The 10,514-nt window shown below is 31.4% G+C and overlaps 1 protein-coding gene across 3 annotated transcripts; it reads left to right on the plus strand.

Annotated features, from left to right (window-relative positions):
• Positions 1-4,363: 4,363 nt before the first annotated feature.
• LOC130663470 (dynamin-like 120 kDa protein, mitochondrial) lies at positions 4,364-10,270 on the plus strand. 3 transcript variants are annotated; one of them, XM_057462714.1, is made up of 15 exons: positions 4,364-4,508; positions 4,592-4,722; positions 4,903-5,146; positions 5,431-5,566; positions 5,635-5,763; positions 6,068-6,112; positions 6,784-6,867; positions 6,946-7,103; positions 7,179-7,342; positions 7,409-7,673; positions 7,750-7,941; positions 8,015-9,022; positions 9,092-9,292; positions 9,377-9,581; positions 9,661-10,270. In XM_057462714.1, exons 2-15 carry the CDS (start codon positions 4,694-4,696, stop codon positions 9,723-9,725), a joined length of 2,925 nt encoding a protein of 974 aa, XP_057318697.1. In that variant the 5' UTR covers positions 4,364-4,508; positions 4,592-4,693; the 3' UTR covers positions 9,726-10,270. The 3 variants fall into 3 exon arrangements, with proteins under 3 accessions (XP_057318697.1, XP_057318699.1, XP_057318698.1); XM_057462716.1 differs by lacking the exon at positions 6,068-6,112; XM_057462715.1 differs by having other exon boundaries at positions 4,451-4,722.
• The last annotated feature ends 244 nt before the right edge of the window (positions 10,271-10,514 follow it).

Here is a 10,514-nt window from a genome sequence, read left to right on the forward strand (position 1 = left end):
TTATTTTTGAAATCTTGGTACTTTGGAATAAAATCGCGAAATCGCTATGGAAATTCGAGTTTCATGTGTTGTCGAGTTTAAGATAATATTCATGCCATAAAGTAGGCGATTTTCACGGGGTGACCCACAGAAATGTATTTTTTAGTCAATTTCAAATGGGGGAGACCTACAACTTTACTATTATTTTTGAAATCTTGGTACTTTCGAATAAAATCGCGAAATCACTATGGAAATTCGAGTTTCATGTGTTGTCGAGTTTAAGATAATATTCATGCCATAAAGTAGGCGATTCTCACGGGGTGACCCACAGAAATGTATTTTTTAGTCAATTTCAAATGGGGGAGACCTACAACTTTACTATTATTTTTGAAATCTTGGTACTTTGGAATAAAATCGCGAAATCGCTATGGAAATTCGAGTTTCATGTGTTGTCGAGTTTAAGATAATATTCATGCCATAAAGTAGGCGATTCTCACGGAGTGACCCACAGAAATGTATTTTTTAGTCAATTTCAAATGGGGGAGACCTACAACTTTACTCTTATTTTTGAAATCTTGGTACTTTGGGATAAAATCGCGAAATCGCTATGGAAATTCGAGTTTCATGTGTTGTCGAGTTTAAAATAATGTTCATGCCATAAAGTAGGCGATTCTCACGGGGTGACCCACAGAAATGTATTTTTTAGTCAATTTCAAATGGGGGAGACCTACAACTTTACTATTATTTTTGAAATCTTGGTACTTTGGAATAAAATCGCGAAATCGCTATGGAAATTCGAGTTTCATGTGTTGTCGAGTTTAAAATAATGTTCATGCCATAAAGTAGGCGATTCTCACGGGGTGACCCACAGAAATGTATTTTTTAGTCAATTCCAAATGGGGGAGACCTACAACTTTACTATTATTTTTGAAATCTTGGTACTTTGGAATAAAATCGCGAAATCACTATGGAAATTCGAGTTTCATGTGTTGTCGAGTTTAAAATAATGTTCATGCCATAAAGTAGGCGATTCTCACGGGGTGACTCACAGAAATGTATTTTTTAGTCAATTTCAAATGGGGGAGACCTACAACTTTACTATTATTTTTGAAATCTTGGTACTTTGGAATAAAATCGCGAAATCGCTATGGAAATTCGAGTTTCATGTGTTGTCGAGTTTAAGATAATATTCATGCCATAAAGTAGGCGATTCTCACGGGGTGACCCACAGAAATGTATTTTTTAGTCAATTTCAAATGGGGGAGACCTACAACTTTACTATTATTTTTGAAATCTTGGTACTTTGGAATAAAATCGCGAAATCGCTATGGAAATTCGAGTTTCATGTGTTGTCGAGTTTAAGATAATATTCATGCCATAAAGTAGGCGATTTTCACGGGGTGACCCACAGAAATGTATTTTTTAGTCAATTTCAAATGGGGGAGACCTACAACTTTACTATTATTTTTGAAATCTTGGTACTTTCGAATAAAATCGCGAAATCACTATGGAAATTCGAGTTTCATGTGTTGTCGAGTTTAAGATAATATTCATGCCATAAAGTAGGCGATTCTCACGGGGTGACCCACAGAAATGTATTTTTTAGTCAATTTCAAATGGGGGAGACCTACAACTTTACTATTATTTTTGAAATCTTGGTACTTTGGAATAAAATCGCGAAATCGCTATGGAAATTCGAGTTTCATGTGTTGTCGAGTTTAAGATAATATTCATGCCATAAAGTAGGCGATTCTCACGGGGTGACCCACAGAAATGTATTGTTTAGTCAATTTCAAATGGGGGAGACCTACAACTTTACCATTATTTTTGAAATCTTGGTACTTTGGAATAAAATCGCGACATCACTATGGAAATTCGAGTTTTATGTGTTGTCGAGTTTAAGATAATATTCATGCCAAAAAGTAGGTGATTCTCACGGGGTGACTCACAGAAATGTATTTTTTAGTCAATTTTAAATGGGGGAGACCTACAACTTTACCATTATTTTTGAAATCTTGGTTCTTTGGAATAAAATCGCGAAATCACTATGGAAATTCGAGTTTTATGTGTTGTCGAGTTTAAGATAATATTCATGCCGAAAAGTAGGTGATTCTCACGGGGTGACTCACAGAAATGTATTCTTTAGTCAATTTTAAATGTGGGAGACCTTCAACTTTACTATTATTTCTGAAATCTTAGTTCTTTGGAATAAAATAGCGAAGTCACTATAAAATTGGTACCATTATAAAAATTATCAATAACTATGTCAGTTTTTAATCTCTTTTCAAAATCTATTATTCTAAACTGATCTCCAAAGTATTTTCTTATAAATCCTCAATACATCTTATACATTTAATACATAAAAGAAAAAAATAATAATTGTTAAAATTAACAATAAATACTAAACCAAATTAATTTATAACCTGAGACTTATAAGTCTCATAAATGGTTCCAGGTGTAATGAGCAAGTATCCCCCAGACCAAATGGTTTCAGGTTACATGTATTTATGAAATAGTTTTTTCTTTTAATAATTTTTTTTTTTCATTTATTTCAGACCAATACATCATGAGAAATTATAAATAACTAATTAATTATAATTAAACCAAAAGCTTAACAAAAACGCTCTTGTTAAATTTTTTTTCATATCGTTTTCAAAGTAAGAATGATGAAAACATTTTACTTTTATTTTAAAAATTAATTTTTCTTTATTTAATATTTAAATACTTTTTTGATTTTCTTTGTTATCGACTTTCCGAATAGTCTTATCCATGAATCACTTCATTATTGACAATCTTTTTAATCTGTGGATATTGAGTAAAGATGTCTTTGAATATAGAGGACTTTGAGTAAACATAATATAGATGAGATGTTTACAAAAATTTAGTGGAGTCCAGTTGTCATTGAATATAGTTGTCACTGAGTATAGATTTCGTCTTTGTGCTTGAGTAAAGAAATTTTGAGTATAGATGAGTATTCGCCGTACAATAAGTATTGTACAATCAGCTGCAGGTATTCATACCGTACCCGGTTACAAGCGTGTCTTGCAGATCTCTACCATTATCACTCTACCAACATACAACTCTCTCAAATAGATTTCTATGCGAAAATATCAATACTAAATATATTTATGTTGCAAAATAATTCTATGTAAAATTATCTCTATGTAAACTTATTCTATTAAGTATAAATATATGCGAAAATAATTCATGTCCAAAATATCTCTATATTATATATCTCTATGAAAATTAAGTCTCTACAAAATTTACTATAATATGACAGAATTATGTGTTAACATATTTATATTATGGAATTTCTCCATAACTATACAACTCTCCTTAATATTTCTCTATTCTGCATATCTCTATGACACAAAAATTCTATGAAAAAATTTTGCTATTTAAAAATTTTTCTATGTTGACAAAAGTCAGTTTCATAAGATCTCTCAGCAAAAAAAAAACTAAGTTTTACGAATGATTTTGTGTCTTACCACCAGCAATCGCGTGGCGCTACCATAAAATTCCAACAACAAAACAATAATAATGATAATGATTTAAGTAATTATAATTTTTTTTTTTTAAATGTCATTAAATTTGAAATTATAATAAAATATTGACAAAGTCAGGATTCAAATGAAATTATAATAAAATACTGACAAAGTCAGGATTCAAATTTAATGACATTTAAAAAAAAAAAATTATAATTACTTAAATCATTATCATTATTATTGTTTTGTTGTTGGAATTTTATGGTAGCGCCACGCGATTGCTGGTGGTAAGACACAAAATCATTCGTAAAACTTAGTTTTTTTTTTGCTGAGAGATCTTATGAAACTGACTTTTGTCAACATAGAAAAATTTTTAAATAGCAAAATTTTTTCATAGAATTTTTGTGTCATAGAGATATGCAGAATAGAGAAATATTAAGGAGAGTTGTATAGTTATGGAGAAATTCCATAATATAAATATGTTAACACATAATTCTGTCATATTATAGTAAATTTTGTAGAGACTTAATTTTCATAGAGATATATAATATAGAGATATTTTGGACATGAATTATTTTCGCATATATTTATACTTAATAGAATAAGTTTACATAGAGATAATTTTACATAGAATTATTTTGCAACATAAATATATTTAGTATTGATATTTTCGCATAGAAATCTATTTGAGAGAGTTGTATGTTGGTAGAGTGATAATGGTAGAGATCTGCAAGACACGCTTGTAACCGGGTACGGTATGAATACCTGCAGCTGATTGTACGTCTGCCAACACTGCTTCAGGATCATAATATTGCTCCACTCATTAATTAAGACAAGACCAAATCCGCATCGCCATCTATGGAAAACGAATTTAAACATGTCTCGGTCGAGAATATAACTGCAGTACAGTTGTCATCGAGTATTGTCGCTGAATAGAGATGTCACCTTTCGTTAAGAGTAAAGAAGTTTTGAGTAAACCTGCATCTGTGCCCCCGGCTGATATGAGAGCATGAGCTATATAACATGAGCTCAATATTAAATAATGTGAGCTGAAGAAATAACTTTCATCATAATATCATCACTAGTAATTAAACCATGAATTATAATTTATAAATAATTATTTACAGGCATTTTACAATTGAGATTTAATTTATTGTATGGGTGCCATTGTGTGTTAGATAGAGAACTTTTTAAATAATTTATTAACCTATCAATCATCACCGCTCACGATGGAACAAATTTTAAGAGGAAGATTCGGGTAATTTTTTTAAACTCTGACATTCATAATTACTATTTTTTTGTTCATTAGAAATATTTACTATCAATCATCAACTAGGTTATTTTTCATACCTACTCCATTTACATTCATGCTACTGATCATGTCATCTGTAATAGTTCAGTGAGAAGGTTATTATTAATAATTTTTTTTTATTTTCAGTCATAGTGTCCTAATTATATCCAAGACCTACCGGCGTCCAGTCTCTATAATAAATAGCAGGAGTTTGATGTCAAATAAACTCAATAAAATTTATCGACCTTTGCTGTCTAATCCACACACTCGCTATTATTTTAATCCCACCCGCGGTTACCTTATGGTTGTTGGTAAAGTTTTAAGAGGTGTTTTAAAAATACGTTATCTTCTACTTGGTGGTGCTCTGGGAGGTGGTATGACACTGCAGAAGGTATTTATCATCTAAAAGCTTCAATAAATCATTAGACTAAGATGATCCTGAAGTTAGCAGACATGAAAAAATTTTTGAATTTTTGTTTTTCAACAAATCAATTGCAAAAAAATAAAATAAAAATATGCACATGTAGAAAATTAAAAAAACTACAGGTGCAATTTTTTCAAATATTTTTTTTTTATATTTTATCGTCTAAAAAAAAATCCAAAAATTATTAGACGTCTGCTAATTTCAGTATCATAGACTAAGAACTAATTTTTAAATTTTTATTGTGCCTTAAGAAATATGAAAGTTGGAAAGAAGGTTTACCTGGGATAGAGTGGATCGAAAATGTCCTACCGAATGATCAACAATGGCGACAATTCCGAGAATCTTTAATTGATATTAAAAATACTTTTTCTGACAGTATAGAACTTGGTAAGTTGCCTTAAATTTTTTTTTTATTATAAAAAAATTATTTGCTAATTAAATTTAAAAATCAATAGATCCGCGTATCAAAGAATATGGCGAATCTAAATACAATGAGTATAGATCTTGGTTCAGCCAAAGACTAGATGATGCAATTAAAGCCGCAGAGACTCGACGATTGGAAGAAGAGTTTAATGATTCGTCGGGTGAGTTTACGAGCAAAGTCAATGCTCGTTTGTTAATTAATGCCTGCTAATGTTGCTTATACACTGCGTCATTAATTTATTTACCTTCAGATTCATCAACTCCTTATTTTCAAATATTTTCTTTACTTAATTTATTTTTATTTTTACTCGTTATCTTTTGACTTGGAACAGAAATTTATTTTTTTTTTAAATATAAAGGATTTAGAGACGTAACATTTGCATGAATATTTTTTAAACGGTACAGTAAAAGTTGAGGATTAACAGACGTCCCTTAATGATATATGATTTGGTCTGTTCTGTTCAGGTGTATTCGAAGCAATCACAGCCGTTGCAAACCAAGTATATTCAGGTGTGTAATTAAATAAAATTACGGAAACGTTCGATAGTCTGTCCATTCAGCATTTCTCCCTTTATCATTTATTTATTTTTTATGTTTAAAATTTAACCCAAGTAGCACACTTGCCTCTGTGACATCTATAAGATATCAGTTTCTAGGCTGTTTTTTGACATATCGATAAGGTAACAATATGTTTACAAAACGATAGGAAATTTGTCACCGAAAAATATCTACTTGAAAGACTTGACACAAGTGACGACAAAAAGTAAATTACAAATAGTAGTAAAATAAGTCATCTATATAACTTTTTAATTGACATAAGACAGAAAAAACAACAAAAATTTTCTCTGTTTCCGGAACCAACATTTGCATGTCCTATTTATACCAAAAAAGGCGACCGAGACAAAAAAAAATTGTCATCCTCTTAAAAGACATCTTAAAGTTGTCTCTGTGCTACTTGGGTATTTACTGAGCATCGGCTTTTAAATTTTTAGAATACTGAATGGAACAGATCGTTTTATTTTATTTTATTCAAACGATTGGAATGTTATGTAATTTATTTTCTTGAGTTTTATTTTTAATTCATCACTCACGGCATTCTAGTTACATTAATGCACATTCCAATCTTATGTACCGAGATATCCAAAGTTTGTAACATAAATTTTTTTTTTTATTTATAAAAGATACAAAAAATGAGCTCACAAAACATTCAGTGGTATTTGCACGGCCGGTGTCTAATGAATATGAGGAAGAAAGACGGAAAGCTCGTAAGTGTATTTAGTTATTTTATTAATCTAGTAGTTGGCATTGTAATTATTGTATAGTAATTATTTTTTTTTAATTAGAATCAACGAAGGAACGTATGGATGCGATGCAGGAAGAAATGATGCAGACCCAAATGAAATATCAGCGTGAGCTCGAGAGGCTTGAACGTGAAAACAAAGAACTCAGGAAACAAATGTTACTTCGCGGTAATCAAAAAGTCAACAGTCGTAAAATTAAAGTAAGTAATTTATATTTTTTTTCAAATTAAGTTTGATAGATAAAATTTTAATCATAATCGCGTGACTTTTTACAGAAATCGCTTATTGATATGTACAGTGAAGTACTAGATGAATTAAATGATTACGACAGTGCCTATTCGACTGCAGATCATTTGCCTAGAGTAGTCGTCGTTGGAGATCAAAGTTCTGGCAAAACATCTGTGCTGGAAATGATTGCTCAGGCTAGAATATTCCCCAGGTATCTACTGTTTTAAATTATTTTTTGTTTGCCATTAAAAAATTACTAACATAATTTAAATTGCAGAGGAGGGGGTGAGATGATGACTAGAGCGCCAGTAAAAGTGACTTTGAGCGAGGGTCCATATCATATTGCTCAGTTTAAAGACAGTTTGCGGGAGTTTGACTTGACTAAAGAGTCAGAGTTGGTTGAATTAAGACGAGAAGTTGAGTTGCGGATGAAAAATAGCGTAAAGAATGGAAAAACTGTCAGTCAGGATGTTATTTCCATGACAGTCAAGGGGCCAGGACTTCCGCGAATGGTTCTTGTTGATCTTCCGGGAATAATCAGCGTAAGTTTACAATCGTTATTATTTAATTGTTGATAGATTTATTATTATTATTAAATTATAATTAAATTGGTAACAGACAGTCACAGTGGATATGGCCGAAGATACACGAGATGCTATTCGACAAATGACTCAACAGTACATGAGCAATCCAAATGCAATTATTCTTTGCATCCAAGATGGTTCTGTTGATGCTGAAAGAAGTAATGTAACTGACTTAGTTTCACAAATGGATCCAACTGGCAAACGGACTATATTCGTTCTCACAAAGGTAAAAATAAATTTTCTTATTACAAATAAGTATTTAAATTTCAGTGTATAAATATTTATTATTTTATTTTAAGGTGGATGTGGCGGAAGAAAATTCAACGAATCCAGAGAGAGTAAAAAAAATTTTATCCGGTCAATTATTTCCCATGAAAGCTCTAGGATATTTCGCCGTAGTTACTGGTCGCGGTAGACAAGATGACAGTATTCAAACAATCAAAGACTACGAGGAAAAATTTTTTAAAAATTCAAAGTTATTCAAAGATGGTCAAGTAATGTCAGGTCAAGTTACAACGAGAAATTTGAGTCTAGCAGTAGCTGATTGCTTTTGGAAAATGGTACGCGAGACAGTTGAACAGCAAGCTGACGCATTCAAAGCTACGAGATTTAATCTTGAAACCGAGTGGAAAAATAATTTCCCGAGATTACGTGAATTAGATCGGGATGAATTGTTCGAGAAAGCACGTGGTGAAATACTTGATGAAATTGTTAATTTATCTCAGTTGTCACCGCGTCACTGGGAAGAAGCCTTGATGAATAGAATTTGGGATAAAGTTAGTATTCATGTGTTCGAAGATATTTATTTGCCAGCTGCGCAGACTGGCGATCAGAATACATTTAATACTACTGTAGACATAAAGCTTAAACAGTGGGCAGAACAAGAGCTGCCGGCAATGAGTGTCGAGAGTGGATGGGGAACTTTGAAGCAAGAGTTTGAAAATTTTATGAAACGTGCTAAGAACAGCGCTGATCATGATGACATTTTCGACAATCTCAAAAATGCGGTGGTCAATGAAGCAGTTCATCGGCATTCTTGGGAAGACAAAGCATCACAAATGTTACGAGTTATTCAATTAAATGCACTGGAGGACAGAAACGTTAATGACAAACGTGACTGGGATGAGGCTGTGAAATTTCTTGAAACTTCTGTTAAAGATAAATTACAGAGTACTGAACAAAAACTCTATGAGTTGCTTGGACCCGGTACACGAGAGCGTCTACTCTACTGGAAGTATCAAACTGAAGAACAAGCCAAGCGGACGGCTGTCAAAAATGAGCTTGACAAAATCTTATACTCCGACAAGGTACAGATTAAATTTGTTATTTTTAATTTATTAAATTGAGCTGATTAATAATTATTTTAAATATTTCAGAAACATCCACCGACATTATCAGAAGACGAATTAACAACGATAAGAAAAAATTTACAACGTAATAATTACGACGTTGATAGTGAATTTATTCGTACCACGTGGACCCCCGTTTACAAAAGATTCTTTTTACTCCAAAGCTTAGCAAGAGCTTATGATTGTAAAAAAGCATTTTATATGTATCATAGTGGCCATGAGAGTGAGGTAAATTTTACAATTCATTTAATCTCTTCTTTATAAATATTCAATTACAATAATTATTAATTCTACATACTGGAATTATTTCAGACTGAGTGCAATGACGTAGTTCTTTTCTGGAGGATTCAGCAAATGTTGAAAGTAACATCAAAAGCACTGAGACAGCAAATAATGAACCGCGAAGCTCGTAGACTAGACAAAGAAATAAAAGAAGTACTGGAAGACTACAGTCAAGATAGTGAAGTTAAACAAAAATTACTGACTGGAAGAAGAGTAGAATTAGCTGAAGAACTCAGTAAGTTTCTTTTTATCACCCATTTAAATATTTAAATATATTTTAATTGATCATTATAATTATTAATTGTTTACTGTAGAACGTGTCAGGCAAATACAGGAAAAACTTGAAGAATTTATTCAAGCGCTCAACAAAGAAAAGTGAATACACCAGCCAGTGGATTGTGTGGCGCAAAATCTCATACAAAACAATTCGAAATATAAATAATAATAATAATAATAACAAATGTAATAATGAGGCAACAATACGGAGTGATCGATTGTTCGACTCGTGTGCATGTGTGTTAATACGTTGACACTTGAATTGAGTTATTGCCGTGATGAGACCTGTAATAAATTTATTAAGTCGTGTCCTTGACATGTTAAAGTGAATCGTGTAAAAAGTATCCAGCGTACATCATTAATTTAGTTTATTGTTATTAATGGACATTAAGTATCTAATTCGAATTTATTTATCAACTTATTACAGTACAGTGCGATGTTCACATGTAGATAATTAATTTAATAATGTTATCTCGGCGAATACACTGCAGGCAGTGCACTAGTAATGTGCAAAGCTAAATATTACAAAAATTGTATCATACCACGACACACGTAGATAACTTAAAATTATTGTTTATTTTATTCTGCTTCTCATGCGCACTTTGCTGTCGGGGAAGCCAAGTAAATAAATAAATAAATTTTATTCATGACATATTTGCGTTTTTTTATTATTATACTTAATCATTTTCAAAATATAAATGCAGTCTTTTTATATCCAGGTTTTTTTAAGTCATAAAATTTGTGCAAAAGTTCACCATCTCCGCTGTCAAAAATTTTAAAAAATGGCGCGAAAAATGAAAATTTCTTTTGCACATTTTTAAAGGTAATTTTGTACTAAATATATTTATTTTTATTTTTTACTTCCGGTAGATTTAAAAAAAAAATTGAGTCA

The sequence above is a fragment of the Microplitis mediator genome, chromosome 2, assembly GCF_029852145.1.
Source record: "Microplitis mediator isolate UGA2020A chromosome 2, iyMicMedi2.1, whole genome shotgun sequence".
Taxonomy (NCBI): Eukaryota; Metazoa; Arthropoda; class Insecta; order Hymenoptera; family Braconidae; genus Microplitis; species Microplitis mediator.